A 21544-nucleotide genomic window follows, 5' to 3' on the forward strand; every position below is an offset into this window, starting at 1 on the left:
TATTCATCGGAAAGTTGAAAAAACAAAAGTGCACGGAACTGTCATTTTGTATGGAACGATCCATAGTTTTTTTCAACAGGCTACTTGATGGCAAGACGAAGTTTGCCGGGACCACTAGTTATAGAATACAGTTCAAGAATCTTTGCACTCGGTTTTTCACTAAGGAAGACATGAACGATTATGTAATCGAATACGATAAGTTATGCTATCGTTGCATTTGAATCAAGGAAATTTCGGATATTTCTCAAAATAATCAAACTCCATAGTGATTCAACTGTAGAATCAATTTAATTTTTAATCGTGTTAAAAATTAAATCGATATCCGTATAATTTTCAGCTTCTTTTTTTGTTGCTTTTCTTCACAAATAAATACAGAAAAAACTATACATCATATGTACACAATTAGACTCATTTTGTTCTGGCGCACGCACGCACGGACGCACGCGCACACACACGCTGCTATTCGATGATGACTTAACAGAGAGAGGAGGTGGCACCGTATACAGGAATGCTATTGCTGCAAAGAACGATCGCGAGCTTCACTGTCTTAAGCCCACTGCGCTCACTAGGTTGGTGGCATGTTGTGATGAAAAGGGAGGTTGTGGTGGGTGGCGATGGTCCCCTCTTCACTAGAGGGGAACCACCAGAGTATATGGGGCAGGTGGTTGTGTTGCAGGGGGGGAGGGCGATGCTCTAGCTACTTAGTGCAGGTATCCGTGGGCATAGGCCAGAGGAGCATGGTAGGCTGGGGCGGCAACGACGGCTGGGGCATGGTAGGCTGGGGCGGCGTAAGCATGGGCGGCGTAAGCTGGAGCAGCATAGGCGACTGGAGCCTTGACGGAGACCTGGATCGAGAAGAGGTCACAATGGGAATTAGTCAATGGGTATTATTTTGCACGTGAGAAACGAGTGAATCGTGATCGGTTCATTTGGACGGAGTTTTGTGTAGATTGGCTGGGGTTGTGTTTGATCGATGCATTTTAATTGGCTAAGTGGGTCACTGGAGGTTGACATTTCAGGAGCAATGAAGTTAATACTAATGCAAGCGTTATACAATTGTATGGAAGTGAAACTACTCAGGTTCAAGATAGCACATTCAACATTGAAGTTTTGATTATAAATAACAAAGTGGTACTTGTTCTTTTCTTATACCCGCATACAGTGTACTTTGGATATAATGCTTGACTCAATATATGTCTGCCGCAATCAATATATTTTCAGTGGTGTAGAACTACAAGCATCACCTTCTGTTAAATCTCTTGAATCCATCAAATCCATTCAAACATCAGCAATCATGAAAAATGAAAAACCAATTTTTTGTTCAAATATAAACATATCCTTTTCAAAATCTATCACAATGCAAAGATAGCAAAAATAAATCTCGTTTTTAAAGTTTTTATAACCATTATGGTTATTTTCCTCCCAAACTAGAGAAGACGCAACCTACTCCCATATGAATATGCAAGAGTTTGTTGTCAAGCTAGTAGAGCAACGCGAACCATGGTGAAGGCGACGTCGAGGGCAGGAAATTTGAATTTGTTTTCACTAGCAGTCACGTTAGTTTTTTGGCGAAAACACCACTCTTAACAATGGACTGGCATGGAACGCCCAGAGACATAGTCGAAATACGTTCCTAACGAAAAGTTTTCAGACTGAATCGGGAATCAAACCCACACTTCATATATCGATGCAGCTAAATGCTTGGTAACACTATCCGAACTACTTTCGGATAGAAGTTTTACCATTGAAATGGGATATTTAAAATTCATAACTGATTCTGGTGGGAAAAACAACTAAATATGTAACATAAAAAACATTATAAGCACAAACCAAGGACAAAAGCTTTGTAAAATAAAAATGACAAACCAAACCATTATTGAGTTATTTTGAACGAGACAACAACATATTAAATTATAGTCTTGACTATGATATAATCGAATATCTAATTGTGTGTCTTCAGTAAGAGCTTTTTTTACAGCTTTTGACAGTAATTAAAACGGTTTACGACTTATTTGTCCTTCTGTAGCATCTTTTTGCTTCAACGCTTCGAATCGTACTAAGTAAATCAATTCATGGTTCTAGTAATCACGAGTATTGGATTCTTTTTTCTCACAATGCCACAACAGTGAGCATATTTGACGTAAGTTTTTACCGAGTTGTTCGATTTACTGATATACGCAAGCAACTGTGCAGAGGTAATCTTGCAGGACAATGACATCCTACACACAACTATGAAAAATGTTTAAATTGGGCAGAACTGCCGATGATTAAGAGAAGGAAAAATCTCTTATAAAAATTTAAGTAAGTGTAATGCAAATAATTATTGTATCAGTATAATTACAAAGATTAATTATTACCACAGTAAGTACAAATCGAAAGAATAGACTATGTTAAAAATAAGGAAAATTTTCTGATGAACATCACTCTAAACAGTAGCACACCGTTGGCAACCGAGAAAAAAACCAACCATCAGCTTATAGTTTTGACGCGAGTTTACAACTTCAACCTGATTTTTAAGATATTCTCTTAGAGAACTAATACAGCGACAAACTTGACGTTCGGCCACTTCGTAAAAATCAACACCTACAAATCCTACTCAGCAGCGTAGAAACAATTTGATTTCTTTTGTTCGTAACTCGGCCAAACGGTATTTGGCCAAGCAACCTGTTCGGCCAAATGACATTCGGCCAAATGACATTCGGCCAAACAGCGTTGAGCCGAACGGCATTCAGCCAATTCGCCGGATACCCAATAAAATTAATGAAAAATAAAAATAAATAAGAGAATAAAAAAAATTCAAACTTGAAATGGTCGGCGTTAAGTCAGAGTGGACCAAGTGACTTTTTTGATATTTTGAGGAAAATGGGTTTGAAGTCTAACGCTCTGTAATTTTTGAACTCGTTTAAATTTCGGTTCAATATTTTCACACGTCTCTATGTTACTTTCAAACAATATAATGTGAAGTGATAATCATGAAAAATCATAATCCAAACCTCTAATAGAACGATTTTTTGATGGACTATGTGTACTTGGTCCACTCTAACTGAACCAAAGACCACCGTTCAGTGAGCTGGTTCACTCTGACTGAACATTTTCTTGAAAAATAACAATCATTTAATGCTAGCATGGTCAAATTGGGTGCATATCTCTAAGATAAACAAATTATCAAGACTCTTCGACACCAGTATCATAAACTCTTAAATAACCAATATAGTAAATACCAAAATCAGTGGCATTATGATAGATTGAAAATTAAGGTTTCGCAGGGTCAGGGCGTTGAAGACCAGAAATATTCAAATATGCGTTCAGTCAGAGTGGACCAAGTGAAAATCTTGAGTACCGACCAAAATACAGTACTGGACAGAATAAAGTACGCATTGGCCGTTTTCCCATACAAAATGGTCAAGTTTGAAGATCTGAATCTCAGCTTTTAGTGTTCCGATTGATCTGAAATTTTCACCACAGCTTAGATATAACATAGATTTTACTCAATTAAAATATTACTGCATTTGAAACACAATCTTTTAAATTATTAAAAATCTCTAAATTTGCAAAAAATTGCAAAATTAAATTTTGAAAATATTTTGAAAACAATCAGTTTTACCGAAAAATGATGTTCTGCAAATTAATGTGTCTTATAAAATTGTACATTTTTGCAGAAGGACATATTGCTCTAAATATTTTCATTTAAAAATTATGTTTACTTTAAAATTTTGTCATTTTAATCAAAATTTGAGATTTGCGATAACTTAATAGTTCGTTAATGAAAAACTATGAATTTCTAGCCTAGCAAATTTGAGGTTACTTTCAAGCTGCAGTGAAAATTTCAGGTCAATCGGACAACTAGAAACCGAGATATAAGACTCCAAACTTGATCATTGTGTATGGAAAAACGGCCAATGCGTACTTTATTCTGTCCAGTACTGTATGCTGGTCCAATAAGCGGATCGTAGGACATGCCATACATACACCATAGAACTACCGTAAACTTCTATCGAACTCTGAAATTGACTCAAAAAATGCAGTAATCAATCATTTTATTGCTTTTCAACACTTGGTCCGCTCTGTCTGCACAGAATTTGTTGCAATTTCTGACCACCCATCCGAATATGGTAAATGGTCAAAAATCAAAATCAAATGCATCGAATCATGTAATATTTATAAATTTCTATTGATGGATAAGTAGAAGAATGATTCGATGTCGAAAAATCTGACAAATCTCCTGAAATATCTTTCATTTCCTCGCATTCCTAAGCGCGCTGATCATTTTCGCTGTTATGGTAATAAGCACTTGGTCCATTCTAACTGCACACTTTTATCGTTTTTTGTTGATCATCCAAAGCAAATTTATTACATATCTCTCGCAGTTCACAGCATTTATCAAATCTGATCGAAGTGTAACGGAGGTAAAGTAATTTTGCATCTAATGAGAGAATAATCCAATTTTCTCAAGTTTTGTACTTGGTCCTCTCTGACTTAACGGCGACCAAATCAAAAAATGAATTTCAAATGTTATACTGTTAAAGAACTGTAAACTAAACTTCATGAGTAATTTGCACACACTGGTCACTTTTGAAATTCGGGTTACGAAAGGAATAAAGTCAAATCATTCAAAGAGTTATAACAGTTATTTACAGGGCTTTCATCTTTAAAGGTGCTAATAATGCTGTGGTAAAGTGCAACATTTTTAGGAACTTTGAAAAATATTAAAAAACAGGAAATAATATATATTTGGCGAAACAATCTTAAAATATGCTTAATAATTGTTAAGTCCTAAAAATCTTGCTAACCATAGCAAATACATTTCCTCTAGAAATTCTCACTTGAATATTTTTTATAAGATTTCCAAGAATCTGTTTCAAAGCGACTCGGTCATTGAATGTTTAGTATAAGGCGTATCAAATGTATTAGAGATGTGCAAAATGGTGCAATTATGGGAGTGATTTGATCAATTCAGTGGTTCATTTTAAGAAACCAGAAAAAAATCATGTCACTCACATACGAAAAAATAGCAGTTTTCGGATGAGAGAGCTTGTCCCATAACTAGGGGGATCAGGGGCATAATGATAATTGGGGAGAAATGGATGACCACATTTTTAACTCATTTTTCTGACATTTTAAATGATTTTCATCACTAAGAATGAATGCAGTACGTCTTACTAATATTAAACTTGAAAACTAGCCGAGGTTAACAAAAATATTGCCATTTCTCCCATAATCTCTGATCTCGTCCTATAAGCCATTGGTAATCGAGTGTGTAGCTCGTTGTTTCTAAGCAAACGAATGGATTTACTCGTTTTTAAACAATTCTACAATGAAGAGAAGATCCTTCTCTATCTCCCAGTGGTCATAGTTTTTACTTCAGTCCATTCTTTTGCCAAAAAACAACGAGCTACTCGCTCGGCTTTCGATAGCTTTTAGGGCGAGATAAAAAATTATGCAAGATTTTATGGCCTTAAAACAAGTATTTGCTTATTGCTTAATGTATCCATTATGCCCTTAATCTGTGCACATGAAAATGATAACTTTTGAGTTCTCTTTCAAAAATGGGGGTGCTGATGAATCGTGACTTTGAAAATAAAACCATGATTCGTTCACTCGTTTTCAATAGTTCGCCAATTTCTTCGGGTTCTTCTAATTTTTCTGTTAAGAATTACAAATTTCCTCTTATTTTGATAAATATTTTAAAAGTTGTGTCAAAACTATTAATTCAATAGTTAGAGACATGCTAAATTTCAATAAAAAAAACATGCAATTTCACCAAATGTTCCTTGAATGTCATTTTCCCGAATGCCAGTTCCCTGAATGACCCTTTTCTCCGAATTTTGTTTACCCGAATGACCCGTTTCTCCGATGTGATTCAGTTCAAAAAGATGCAAAAATAATGTTTAGTGTCAGGATGCTGAACTAGAAAAAACGATGAGAAATCAAAAGTAAGAGATATATGATCATTCTCGACTAAACATATAGCGGAATTTGGGGCAAGTGTGCAACCCCTGATTTTTATAAAAACTACAAAATATTTTTTTTTTCTTAGAGGTCAACGAAGTGTTCCCTTATAGTTCATAATACAGAATCTATGACATTTGGTCGAAAGACATTTGGTCGAATGACATTTAGTCGAATGACGTTTGGTCGAAAGTACATTTGGTCGAACGGACAATTCGTCGAATGGACATTTGGTCGAAAAGGTTTAGTTGCAACAGAAAGCATAGAATATTTCTAGAGTAGCATTTTGGCGCTAATACAAGAGTGATTGAATAACCGTATCAGCTATTTTACCAACAATCTCTATGCGATTAGTAACATTTTTTATTCAATTTGATGGACGCTCTCCCAACATATTGATCAAGCTCTTGGGTTTTTAATGATTCATGTTGCTTTTATGTTCAGGCATGTTCAGCGATTCGAGATTAGCTGATCCTAAATGGAAGCAAGCCGACTTTTGTCTCCTCAGTCAAATCTTATTCACTTACCCGATACATAGAATCAGCCCTTTTTCTCATTTTTAATAAAACATACCTTCTACAGCAAACTCTGTTTTTTACCCGAGGTCATCAATACTGCCAGCACAGCCATATATTTACTTGAGAAAAGTTATTAAGCTGGAAGTCACAATAAGCCAATTGGCCATAAGGAGAGTTACCGACACCTTTACTTCGTCATAAAGGTTTTCCTTAAAGCATTTTTTTTCCTGGCGTTTTAATCTTGATTTCCGCATTCAAAAATCTTCCCACGTCCGTAAGCTGCAAAACCCGGAACTCAAAGAAAGATCCCGAGCACTCCCTCATAATTATTCCATCTAATGATAATTATTAAGATCGTTGGCATTTCAAAAGAATAATAATGAAAACATTATGTTCACATCGTTGAGTAATAATATAAAAGCTTGTTGAGCAGTCGAAGAATGATGATATTTTCAAAGAATAATAAATTCACTAGAGCTAAATATTTCAGTCAATGTTCCTAAAAACTACTTCCTAAAAGTTCAAAATCAGTTGAATAATAAACGAAATCCTAGATTTTGGCATAATGATCAAATGATTTTTCAATAAACCATTTAAAAATAAGCTTTCAACCAAATTTCCGTTCAACTAAACGTCATTCGACCAAAATAAATGTTCCAAAGCAATTCGACCAAATGTCCATTCGACTAAATGTCCTTTCGACCAAATGTACTTTCGACCAAATGTCATTCGACCAAACGTCATTCGACCAAATGTCATTCGACGAAATGTCTTAAAGCCCATAATACAATGACCAAAATATGGCGAAAATTGTTCTATTTTTCATTGATTTTAGACTTTTGTAAAAACAATTATATTTCAGTGAATTCTTATAAGATATCGTTGTTTCAAAATAGCATGGTGAGAGGTAAATTAAAAAAAGATTTTTCAAACGTACATCGTGAAGCTATATAAATGTGTAAGTTATTGTGGCATTTGAACGAAAAAATATTTAATTTCACATACGAAATCCATTTAGGTGGAAATCTATACTTTTTGGCTCAAGTATGCCACCCATTTGATTAACAAGATTGTGAAAAATTTTTGAATAACATCAACAAAATCATAATGATGAATCAAAATGAGGCACCAAAGTGATTTTTTCTCCAAATATTCAACAATAACATGGTTTTAGGCGTTTCAAGAACTGTTTTACTTATATTCATCAATATTTTACCATTATTTTGTGCTGATCTAGTGTAATATTATACAGATCTCCCGTAGCAAAAAAGTATTGAATGTAGACAAAAATTACCAATTTAGTTATTCGAATTGACTAGTAGAGAGTTCCGCATGTGATGAACCTTGCTATAAAGCATTCCCTTACGACGGTAAACTTAAAAATATTTTCAAATTTATCAATAAGGCTTTTCTTTGTTAGCGATATTAACAGAAAATAAAGAAACTTTCATTACGAGTAGAATTACATGAATGTTTAACTTTAACTTATTGAAATTATTTTCTTTTTAAAATGCACAGTGCTTATGAAAAGATGCAAAACTAACATCATGAGGTAAAACTGGTGGGTTTTTCAAACTTTAGAAAAAGTTAGAGAGCAATTTGCTTAAGGTGGCACACTTGCCCCAAATCTCGCTATGGGAAAAGATTTTGCGGATTGTAAGTCTCGATAGAACCGCCACCACATTTAAATGCAAAAAGCTGTTATAATTATCACTACCAAAAATTGTTCGGGTAACTGGGCTATTCGGGGAAACGGGGCATTCGGGGAACTGGCATTCTGCGAACGGGCGTTCGGGGTAGTAACATTCGGGGTACCGACATTCGGGGAAAAGTAGCACAACCAAAGCATTACATCTCGTTAGGCCTAATGTCGTTAGGCCGAAGACCATTGGGCCGAATGCCGTTAGGCCGAAAGGGTCTTTAACACTTTAGTCGTCGCGCTGTTGTATTTTGTACAACACTGCTGAAAAAACCTCGCTTTTTGTTCACAACAGCAGCGTGGTGGTTGTGACGGTGGCAAACCGCGTGACGACTGGAAGGTTAAGGTCAATAGGTTAGGATAATTTGCATTACCTAGAAGTCCACAATTTCCGGTGTGATTTATTAGTAGAAAGTACAGCCTTTGATTAAAACAAGAAGAAAACACTGAATAATGTGATAAAAGGACAAATGAAATCTCGACCAAACGACCCATTAGGCCTAACAACCCTTTCGGCCTAAAGACATTCGGCCTAACTAAAAAATGATCCAAGACAAACAATGTTGTGGCAGAAAAACTCTATATTGGATCTTTTTGGTGTCTTCAGCGCATTATTCCTAATCACTGAATGATCAAAATTGATGAAGACATCTTGATGATTTTACGAATAGTTTATCTGCTACATGATTTTTTGTGTTGGTGCATTTTTGTTTTGTCCTTATTCAACCTATCTGTTACTTTTGAAACTATTGTTACTCAACTTTGTCAATAGTTATTGAAATTTGTGGTAATCTATTGTTTGTCACATAAAAATGTTTTGATTGATTGAGAAACGACAAATATTCAGCTCTCTGAAATTGATCATTTTGCATGGGAAAAGACTGGAATTGGAAGCTTGTTTCCTTCTGAGATTTCAACTTAGGGGGGCTGAAAACAAGAAGGACACCGTAATATATAACTTGATGATTGTCATTGAGATTTGAATGATTTTTGCCCAAGATTACATTGAATGTATTTTGAAAGAAGGAAATATGTGAGAAATATTGACGATATTTGAAATTTAATTCAAAGTTCAAAAAAGAGTTTGGTGACTTTTAAGTAGAGGATCCATATTGCATGGGACAAGGGCCTTTGGAAATACAGTCAACCCTCCATGAGTCGATATTGAAGGGACCATCGACCCATGGAAATATCGAGTCATGGAACAGCAATGCTATGGAAAGCCATTTGAGGGGACCATCCTAGTAACCAAGAAATTTTAATATTAATAATATATTAAATTTTTTTTTTGTAATATGGTTCCATGAGTCGATATCGAGTAATGGAGCATCGACTCATGGAGATTTAACTGTATCAAAATTGCACTGAATTAAAAAAAAAAACATTTTCAAACATGTTTCAATCTTTTCAATGACTCTGGTTTGAATTCTTAGACAAACAGCGGAAGACACTTAAAAGCCTTCCCAAATGAGCTTTCCAAAAGTAGAAGCCAGGGACCAAATCTAAAAAAAAAACAAAAACTGAAACATTTTTTAAAATGAAGTTCTTGGAATATTGAACATGTTATAGAGGGCTTCTCCATGAAGAACGCTTCGACTTAAATCATTGAAAAAAATACCATACTCTCTATTATTGCTGCGAAAAATTTCCAAGTCTCGGTTGAAATTTAAAGGATAGTAGTAGATAACTATCAGACAAAATGTGTTTTTATAATGTTGTCAACTATCAAAATCTCATCTTTCGATAACTTACAAATGAACGAGTCAGGTTTCGATATCAAGCTCAAAATTTGTATGATTATAATTTTGTCGAAACCAACCTATCACAAAACGTGCAGTGTGGTAAAATTAAATAAATATTTACTCATGAGCATTTTTCGCCAGTTACGCTGGATTGGAATATATTTACATTATGTAAACTTCATATTTTTGAAAGAATCGTTGAGGTCCAAATTTGATTATTGCCTCAAACCCTCAAACTTCAAGAAAAATCATTAGGAAAATTATCCAAAGATGAAAAAAAATAACACTCCCGTTTAAAAACCATCTCATAAAAAAACATTTAGAAAGTGTTTTATACACATATTTATGATTACATGTCCGATTGAAACTCTCCATGGCTCATTCGAAATGCAATAAGTGAATCTAACTTCTTAGGTATTTCGATCACCAAGTTTTTGAGCTTTGTTCATTAAAGTTTTGCTTGATTTTAGAATAATATGGCTTTAGAACCATGATCTTATATTCTCTGAAGAGCACATGCAAATTTTTGGTGGAAATACTTATCTGAAAATTATTCGAAATAAATAAATCAGTTCTTCAAGTTATCGTGCAAAAGTTTGAGGTCACCTCTCAGTACGGTTTATCGTGCAAAGGTTTGGGGACAGCTTTACCGAAAATTCTGTACAATCTTATACCAATTATGTATGCTCCATTGTTTAGTTTCAGAAGTTGATTAAAAATAGTAGATGTATTAACAAAAATGATTTGCAAGTATCGCAGGTGAGGGGTGAGCCCAAACTTATACGCGAGAGTGTGTTCATAATATCTCGAATTATAATAAACAACTGTACAAAATGTTCTAAGTTCGATTTCAGATAGCAAAAATTAACATTTAAACCAAAAACTAAGAAATAATGTTTAAATCATGCTTTCTAAGACTCTCATTCAATTACTGTTTATATGCATGCGCAATCACCAACTAAGGTTCTGAATTAGATTTAAAAGTTAGATAGAACAAAAATGCTTCAGAGACCACATTAATCGAAACATGTTTTTTCAGATAAAAACTAGGAATGCTTTTGTTTTTTTTTTTTAACAAAACGTAATATTTCACTTATAGTTATAGAATTGGAATTGTAGGTAAACCTACGTTACAAAACAGATCCTCATGAGTTTAGGACATGTGAAAAAATGAAATGAAAAAGGTGTGTTAAACCCTATAAATTCCACACGTGAAACAATATTTTTGTACAGTTTTTCAATCTTATGAAGAAGAACTAAAACTTTTTCTTGAAAAATTTGAATTGGCTTCCCAAGTATAAATGAATAACTTGACCTTTCTCACGTAGCTCAAAACACTTGCATCCCATGCACAGTAGTCCTACAGCGATTACAATTATATCGTGACTCTAGTAGCCAAAACAAGGCTGAACAGTACCATTAGAATACAACAGCATCTCAGACACTGAATTGCCCCATCGAGAGTGAGTTACAACACAAAGCTCCCTCAGCTCGCCAAGTGACAAAGGGTAATTATCCTGTCAACCTCGCGGCCAACACTTGACATAGCATAGCATCAAATCCCACTGGAGGACCCCAGATCTTCCACATGCACTTACCTTGTAGGTGTTGGCGTACGAGGTGGCCAGAGGAGCGACGGCCTTAACGACTGGAGCATGGTAGGCAACTGGGGCAGCAATGCTCTTCACGACTGGAGCGTGGTAGGCCAGAGGGGCGTGGTAGGCAGCGGCCAATGGAGCTGGTCCGTAGGCGGCGTGGGCATAGGCTGGGGCGCTGTAGGCCAGAGGAGCTCCGAGGTATCCGGCCGAGACGGCGGCGAAGAACAGAGGGAGAGCCAACTGTGGAACGGGAACGGGGAGTTTCATTAGTCACCAATCGGAATCACAACACTTGATCACTATCCTAGAAATCTTTCCAGGACACTTTTGGAACTTCAACTCACGAACTTGTACATTTTGATGTGGTTTGGGTTTTCTGTTTGTTTGTGAGAAGAAAACTTAAGAAAGCTGCTGTGGCTTGTTACACTTTGACACACTGAACTGGAATGCTTTTCGGAGCTTTGATCCTGACTATTTATAGTTGGAGAATCTCGGTGGCTGGTTGGTACCCTTCTGAACTCTGCGCCGTGGTTCTGGCCGAGGAAAGGTGACACATGCTGGTGCACTCACACACCCCAACAAAGAGACACGGACGCCACACGACTAGTGCAAATACCGCAGATTAAGAACATACCGCGTATCACGACGGCTCCGGTGGTGGAGCTGAGAAAGAACAAACCTCCACCACCCCCTTCCAGAGAGCCGAGCCGAAGGGTAGCGCGACTAAGAGCTTTGGTAGTGTAAGCCTTACCACTGCAGCGAACAAGAGCCGCCCGATCAACGGCAGCGTGGCGCGGAATCGATTCAGCTGATCACTCTTAGTACAATCTCCTAGTGGCATCGCCTGCACCCCTCCTCCAAAACCATGCGCTGACTACATGGCAGGGTGGCCCAGGAAATTCAATGTATGAAAAGTGATGGTCTCAATTCTAGAATAAATGATATTACTCGAGGTTCACAACACAAATTACTTCGTGAATATTACGTGATGTAATTACGTATTTCTGTATCAAATACTTGAAAAGACTTACATAATAGATTATGAATTTGAATTTAGACTTTAGGCATTCTCATTCAAGTCTAAAAGGAAAATGCACGAGTTTAAATCACGACTAGTGGATTCTAAAATCCAAATAAATTGCAATAGCCAAGATTGTATTTATTTTTCCAGATATGAGGAGCATTTTTTATTCAGTTTCCATAGAAACATTGTTATAAAACCTGCATAATATTGGGCTACCTGCAATATTGAATAATGGATATCTCAACATCCGAATGAATGAATGAAGGGCAATCTGGTAGTGAAGAATCTGATTGAGCATTTATGCGCTAGGTGGTCTTAGTGACAAACTTTCTTCAATTGTCTGTATCTAAAGATCTTCATTCGTTAGAAGGTTTGTGTTTTTGGCAAAGCTATTCAACAGATTGTGGGCTATCTGGCAATGAAGAGTCTGAATGAGAATTTTTCTGCTAGGTGGTGCTAGTAACGCATTTTCTTCAATTGTCTTTATCTCAAGATACTTATCAGCTAGAAGCTTGGTGTCTTCGGCATAGATATTCAGCAGATTGATGGCTATCCGAAAGTGAAAAATATAGGCACCAATGTAGCTCGGTATTTTTGTTGGTAAAGCACTCGCCAATGTATGGCCGACCTAAACCATTACCAATGCATTACTTATAACGTTAAGAAGTAAGCCATAGCCTAAAGCTGACTACCTAACAACACTGATTAGATTTGGAAAAGCTATTCAAAATCTGAATTGAGTACCTGACCGTAGCAAATCAGCAACAATATTGTTGCTCAAGATCCTTATCAGCTAGAAAGTTGGTGTCTTCGCCTAAACCCTTCAACAGATTCCTTGTGGTGGAAAATCTGATTGGAAACACATCCGGTTGCTGGCGCTAGTAACACATTTACTTCTTCCTTTTGCTACTCGAGATCATTATCAGCCGATCAAGGGCTATCTAGTCATGAAAAATCTGATTGAGAATCCAAACGCTAGGTGAAGCTAGTAACAAATTTCCTTCAATTTCCAGTATCTCTATATATTGCAAATATAAGAGTTAAACTTAAACACATCGTGTCAAGTTTCAATTCCCGCTTCCACATATGAACTATTCGTAAGGAATGTTTTTCGGTAGTACCGTGGGGCCCAGAAAGCCGTAGCGGTAAACGCGCAGCTATTCAGCATGACCATGCTGAGGGTCGTGGGTTCGAATCCCGCTGGTCGAGGATCTTTTCGTAAAGGAAACTTTCTCGATGCCCAGGGCATAGAGTATCTTCCTACCTGCCACACGATATACACATGCAAAAATCGTCAATCGGCAAAGAAAGCTCTTAGTTAATAACTGTAGAAGCGCTCATAAGAACACTCATCTGAGAAGCAGGCTTTGTCCCAGTTGGGACGTTATGCCAGAAAGAAGAATATGAGCACGACTGTTTATGATCTTTTATAGAGCGAATGTGAATATATACCTTGTTTGAGTGAACAGAGTTGCAGCTGTTGATTGACATATCAGTCAGTATCTGTCTAATAGATGGAAACCACTATTGCATTATTTGGATTGGAAACAATAAATGGTAAGTCGCGCTAGGATCAGCGTGGTCTTAGCAGACTAACTATCAACATGTTTCGCAGAAGCAAATCTATAGCTTACTACATATGTTGTTACTAGTGACATGAATGTTTGAAATTTTGGGAAAAATGCTTGAATTAAAAGTTACAACACTTGTATGAATGTTGCTCTTTTGCTGGAAAACGAGGACAACATTTGTTCAATAAAACTGTACATAAAGATACATTTTACTATTTTTAATTAATTTAAACGCAATAGGTATACGCATCGTCACATGGTACTTCTGAATATGGTGAACCCTCCCTTAATTTTTAAGGGGTCATCGAGTCAGGTAGGTTTCATCGTACAGTACTCATATTTTTCATTATTCACCGTTAAATGAGTTGTGAACTTTCATTTGAACATTTTAAAGGATAACATCAACCTTCTACCTCATCAGGATCTTCACATAAAATTGAGAAAGAAATTGTTTTAAAACATACTTAACGGACGCATTTCGAAATGAATTTCTGAATTTCTTGATCTGCGCTGAACAACTTTTCCGACGACACTAATTTTCTAGTTTATTAAGGTCTCGGATTAAAGAATTTGGATTAAAAAAATAGCAGGCGTTCGATTTCCTAGTAACCCTAGTAACACACATGTTATAATTGAAGCAAAATAACTCTTATATAACCAGATCTGGTCATATAAGTGATATTCTGCCTCAATTATAACATGTGTGCTACTCGGGAAGAGTGTCTACCGTTAGATAGCCCTTGTTCTGCTGAACAGCTTTAGCGAAGACACCAACCTTCTGACTAATACAGACAATTGAAGAAAATTTATCACTAGCACCACCTAGCGGATATCTCCTCAAAACGATCTTTTACCTCCAAATAGTTCTTCCAAAAGTCTTAATCTTCCAATAGTCTTAATATGTTGAACAGCTCTGCCGAATACAGCAACCTTCTAGCCGATAACAATCTTGAGATATAGATGAATAAATAAAATTTGTCACTAGCATCACCTGGTGGAAAAAATACTCAATCAGTTTTTTTTTAGATTTTTTTACAACCCGGAAAATGCTTGGATTTTCAAAAGTTCCTGATGTGAAATACTTGCAGAATAACTCAGAATAATCTCTGCTCTGGTGTATTTTTTTTTTTCGAAAGACTCTATGCATATTTTTAGTTCAACATTGTTGTGAAGATTCGTTGAGGACTATCTGGAGGATTTCTTTCCACAAAAACTGATTGAAGAAATTTCCAGCTGGATCTTATAGAATCAAGCATGAATATTCGGAGAAATACCTCTTGAAGTCCTTTGACCATTTTCCGAAGAAATTGCAACGAATATATCTTGCAATCTTTTGACAGAATCACAGTTAGGATTTATGAAGGATACTCAGGATACAAAAAAAATCTTAAAGAATTGTTTTTGAAAAATCTCCAGAGAAATGTTTGGAGTAATCTTTGAAAAAATACTAGTTCCTCAAAAATTTCTTAGAGAACATAGTAGAAAAAATTGTGGAGCATTCTTTTGAGACCTTTTTTATTAAAATAATTTTAGGAATTTTTGGAGTAATCCTTTGGAAGAAATATTGAAAGTAATCTCTGAAACATGTATGCAGGGATCTCGAAAATATTTCAAAAAAATCTACCAATTTTCATAAATCGATCTGAAGCAACATCTGGACGAATTTTTTGAAAGTTGATATATTCTACAAAAAAAGTTGAGATCATCGCTTTTCAAACTTTATTTCACTTTCTAGGACACCCTACTGTATGGGCTTTATTATTATTTTCGGTTTTCCATTTGCTAAGCGTCGTCGCGTGCGGTATCAGAGGTAGGTAAGTGGGCAAGTATTTTGTTCTGAATCGGCATACGATCGACGCTACTGCAAAGCCTCCGACGACAACTTACCGGCTGGCAGGCGGCGGTTGTTGGTAATCGTGCGGAGTGAGTGAGTGAGAGAGCAGCAAGGAGGAGTCTGCTCGACATGGGAAAATATCAGCTAGGGGCTTCCATGCGGATAGCAGTGCTGCCGATATTTGCGGATAATAACTTCCCGGTAGGCAGTGGAGCTTATGTGTAACTCAACGGGATTGAATCGCGATTTGTTTTCTACTCTTAAAGGAGGGAAGAAGTTTAAATTTATCAGCTTGATATGAATGCTACGCTGTGATTGCCCAGGGTCAGTGATGATGCTCGAAGAATCAACAAGAAGATTTTCCGGGATTGGCCTATGCATAACATATAAGTTTAATTTCTTACATCCAGGCGTTCTGTTCTAGGCAATATTTATATCCTAAATTAAGAACTAAATGAAGCTTTGTTTATCATTTTGTTAACAAAATATGGACATTCAACCCATCTATCTCCAAATTAATTGAACACACTAGTATTTTCAAAAAAGTTGCTAAGCTTACTTACGTGGAACTTGTTGTGCTTTGAAGCTGCTTAAGAGGTCCATAGCGAAATTTTTAAGAACTTCTCCCCGAAGTTCCCAAAAAGTTCATAATGGAGCTCTTTTCAGCTTAAAGGCCGCTTAAGATGTTCCTAGGAACATGATTGGAACTTTAAAATTTCTAAGAATTCCGTTCAGTACATTATGTAGCTTGCAGTTCCGCATGAGCATACTTTAGCTTCTTAAGCAGCTCGGAACTTTTTTCGAACGTTTTGGAAATTGATCGTGGGATGCAAAACTTTTGGCTACTTGAGGAAGATGTTTGTCATAATTTCCAAGGTTTTCATATTTTTATCTATTATTAATAGTTCACACTGTTTCCAAATCAGTTGCCTAATAATTTTCGAAAACGTTCTCATGATGGAAAATGCTTCCAAAATCTTGAGAAACTGGATTTCCAATCGATCCAACCATTCCTAAATTTATATTGTTGGCCCCCAAACTGCAGATTATTGTGAACATCAAATTTCGTTGGAAATGAAATTCCAACGTCAAGATTAGAATTCCGCGGGAAATACGTGAATCCCGGGAAACAGAAAATCATTTCCCGGGATTCGCGTATTTACCAGGAAGCTATATTTCAATGAAGAATTGACCATCTGTATTCAAATAAAAACCATCGCACAATTTACTTTTTATGTCACACCCATCAATGTCCTCATTAGATCACTAATTATATTTTGATGTTTAATGGGTGCTTTTCGCAATCAAACATTAATTGAAAAATGCATATATTTTTGACAGCATGTTTTTCTAAGAAAGTGTATATACAATACAATATAAAGAAACTTTCGAGGGACCTTTTCCATGTTTTGAGTAGGGTTATAATGTTTTTATGGTTTCTATTTAATGCAACAGTCATAATTTTTAACAAAATGAGTAAATATCGGTAAATATTATTTCATCTTCATACGATTAGTCTAAAATGACGTCCACTTGAATTTTTGGTTAATTTTATAAACTTTATAATTTTAAAGCCTAGCAAAAACCAAATCAAGAGATTTTTTTTGCAGAAACATAACTAAATAACTTTAAAAAATACATATCCGTACAGATTTACTGGTTTAAAATATGATGAATATATGGATAATTTCAAAAAACTTCATCAAATTAGCTAGATTTTCGCGTTTTAAAAAATTTCCCGGGATCCCGAAAATTCCCGGGAAACGACAAATTTATTTTCCGTTTCCCGGGAAGTCTAATCCGGGGAAAATTGGAAACAATAGTCAAGATTATTATCGATGCATGTTTTATATATATTCCGGTCAGCTATTGAAAAATCAAATCACAACTAAGTACCGTTTTGATTCATATTACGGACACTTAAGGACTCAGGGAAATATAACCCAGCATAGAGCATACAAAATAAATCATTCTGTATGATTCCTTAGCGCTATCGAGCATCGGAAGCCCTTTACTTTCGAACGGTGGGTGAAGAATACGCTTCCGCAACTTCAATAGTTTTAAATAAATCAAAATGTGTGGCCTTTTCATGATTCTTATTCCGGACGCTTCCTCACTTTTGCCTCATATTCCGGACACTTTGAATCGAATTCCAGACAGCTCATGATAATCATTAATGGAACAGTCAAATCATCAATCGAAATCGTTAAACCACCAAAGAGACATCTAAGGTAGTTGGGCATTATAAATTTTCAAAGATATTTATGGAAAAAGTTTACTAAAACGAGCCTTGAAATTGAACAGCAAAAATTGAAACATTTCGCGTGAAATGTTTCCCATACAAAGTAGAGTGTCCGGAATTTGAAGCTGTCTGTAATATGAATCAAAACGGTACAACCTCAGCTGATTTGCTAACACTGCTCGCCATCCGGTTGACAAGAAAATCGTGCCCTAAACGGTGATCGAAAAAATCATCGCTTACTGCGGCGCTGCAGTTTACGAGCTTCCATACCATTATGGCCTACCGAAGGAAAGAAGGGGGCACGAAACTCCAATCCCCTCTCGGCGACGCCGCTCTGTTCTTACGGCGACAGCGTCCTATTGTTGAGGGTATGCGGTATTTCGAATGATTCCGTCAAATATCGTGGAAATCCAATCAGGCGTTTTGAGTTTTATAAAACATTTTCACATTTGATTTCGTTTTGTCATTAACGATGAAAGAAACTCCGTGTATTGTTTGGTTTTGTATCGTGATAAAAAAAAATCCGTATCGCATACCTCAACTTATTGTATAGGCATTGCTCATACGTGCAAACCAAGCTGCATGCTGCACCGAGTTGGCTTTTGCCGGCGGAGCTCGGCGTTGATCTTCGTGATCCTCTGATAACTCTGAATACTGGGGCTGCTGCCCGTCGAGCCAGATGCTGATTCATTCATCGTGCACCTCCGTCCTACTCCAGACGTTCAACTTCATTCACACACTCCACGTGGTGGTGCCTTCTAAGTGCGGCTCTGTCGCTTTGGCTGCGGACGCTAAGCGAGCTCGTTGGTGGCCGTGTGGTGGCAGCGGAAAAATAATTGCAAGTGCTAAGTCGAGCCATTTCCGATCGAGTTTGTGTCATTTGATGGTGCGAATGTGAATTTTTATCTAATGGACAGTTTCCCAAACTGTGGGTTGTGATCCATTGTCTGGGAAGACGTGCAAAACATATAATTTTATATTTATCACTTAAGTTGTCGAATGCTCTTTGGATACTTTGCAACTGTTTTTCAGTACTAAGTGTTTGTGAAATTGTACTAAAAATTCGGTGATTTTAAGGAGACTAGATAAAAGTGTTCTGTTCTTTGTGATATTTTTTAATAAAATACTCCTCAGCAGCATACCAATTCTGTTGCTGGTTAAATCAATAAAATCGTATTTGCTCAGATGTATCGGAGAAATGTTAGCAAGATTCAAATTTACAATTTTGCTTTATATTAAAGCTCTTCGAAATTTCTAAAATTCATTACTTGCATTATTTTTGGTGAATCACAAAAAGTTTGAGAACCTTCTATCTAATGGATAAAACTGCTCGGGTTTGAAAGGTCCTTGACTTTATACTCGCCAATTTTTGGCACAATTAAACAAAAGAGTCAGACAACATCGAAGAAGAATCCAAAGCCAAGTCGTGCGGAGCTAGTTAGTCTATATTGGGAGTCGAAAATGGTGTGAGCTTGCTGCTATAAAACAATGCGAACAGGAAAGCTCCTCTAATTGGCGGTATTGAATCCATTTTATCGGATTTCAAGACAATGATCAACACAAGGCTATGACTTTTTGCTCTTTTGTCACCAACTGCAATTAAATTTTGGTTTTATCACATCAACGATATCAAGCAGCGTTGCTCCAAATTGCGCACGCCTTCGTCGCCGTTTTTTAATAGGTACATACATTTAAGAAAAAAAAATCGATTTTAAGCCTAGCTAAAATCGTATTGAGTAGGAAGCCAGATACTTTTCTTGGCAGTTTTGATTCACCTCACAAACAACACTGTAATTTTGTTGGAATTACATTATAATATATTGTTAGTAGGCAATAGCGAATTATCTTCATACCTTCTTCTTCTTGGAATTAACGTCCTCACTAGGACATAGCCTGCTTCTCAGCTTAGTGTTCTTACGAGGACTTCCTGAGTTATTAACTGAGAGCTTTGTTTGCCAAAGTTGCCATTTTCGCATTCGTGGAATGAAGTAAAGTATTTGATAGTCAAATATGATGTCGTAATTGTGGCGCGTTGTTGCCACGGAAAACATGATGATTTTAATTTATTATTATGATTCGGCAGACATCATGATGATTTTAATGTTATTAAAAAGATTATGATTTATAAACAGGCTGACGTTTATTCAGTGATAAGCGCTTAACGTTGGTTTTATACTGTGTTTTAGGATATCGCAAAAGATTTAATACCACAAGTTGAGCTCAATAAGACTATACAATAGCTCTTATGTATGTTTTATAGTACACTACAAGGGTAAATGCATGCATACGATGCAAAACTAAGTAGTTTCGAAACGGTTTTAAGGGATAGTCTTAACAACCTCCTGTAAAGTGGGCCTCTTCGGGTTTAATGGAGTTTTATCGAAGTTTTATTAATGCTGTTAAGACTAATAAGTTCTAAAATGAGTTTAAACGTTGCGGTGGTAACAACAGCTTGAAGTAAATGAAAAAACTAAAATATTACTTGGGGTGTCGGTGCCTTTTTTTAATAGATATGGATCAATAAATCAAACAGGATTTGAGAAAATCGCTATCTACACTTGAAGCTTGTTTCGTGGTTTTAATTTCTATGCCATAACTATTGTAACCGTGGCCATTTGGGGTCATATCAGCTACTACTAAGTGTTACCCCTTTGTACAGAAATTTAAAACGACATTTTCAAGCTCTTATTAAATAGCTCCCTGAATTGAAGCGATAGAGTCATTACGTCTTCAGCAAAAATGATCGGTATGACATGCGTATTGATTTGGTTACTAATCTCACTAAGCTTCTAAGAACACTTATTCAACGAAACATGTATACATTTCAAGATTCAGAACAATAAAATTTTCTACAAAGTTGTTTGCCATGATGAAATCCGCATCCTTGTCGAACACACCAATGCTGTAGGTTCGTAATAAAACGAGTTATCGATAATGTCTTCAGTTTTCTCAACAAAATTTCAATACGCATATATCTTGAAGGGGCCAAACAAAAGGTGTTGATGTGGTTACCAGTGTTGTGAGCAATCATGGAAGTTCATATATTCTCGTTGACATTCGACAGCCTTTCCCCTCAGAATTCACAACACGAGAGGTCAAACAAACGTACGAAAAATGTCAACTGAATGCGATTGAACACGATGACGTCGCCGAAAAGCCGTACGGTTTTATTTATTTCTAGCTTTGATTGTAATATGTGCAGCTTTTAGTGTATGTACTTAAGATTTGATATAACAAGCAAGAATTAACTATTCTTGTTGTACATTTCAGAAAACTATGCAATTTTTCTGATTTATGAAGATTTCACCGTGTCAAACGACATTCATTTAACCGTTTTTGTGTTTCCCGATGCTCATTCTACCTCTCG

At 36.3% G+C, this 21544-nt stretch overlaps 1 protein-coding gene across 1 annotated transcript; it reads right to left on the reverse strand.

Moving 5' to 3' along the window:
• Positions 1-269: 269 nt before the first annotated feature.
• On the reverse strand, positions 270-12292 carry LOC23687920 (cuticle protein 12.5). Its single transcript, XM_011494663.2, has 3 exons — positions 11851-12292; positions 11507-11746; positions 270-845 (listed from the first exon to the last, which is right to left on the reverse strand). The coding sequence occupies exons 1-3, from the start codon at positions 11860-11862 to the stop codon at positions 702-704; spliced, it is 396 nt and encodes a 131-aa protein (XP_011492965.1). The 5' UTR covers positions 11863-12292; the 3' UTR covers positions 270-701.
• Positions 12293-21544: the final 9252 nt, after the last annotated feature.

The sequence above is a fragment of the Aedes aegypti genome, chromosome 2 (genome assembly GCF_002204515.2).
Source record: "Aedes aegypti strain LVP_AGWG chromosome 2, AaegL5.0 Primary Assembly, whole genome shotgun sequence".
NCBI lineage: Eukaryota > Metazoa > Arthropoda > Insecta > Diptera > Culicidae > Aedes > Aedes aegypti.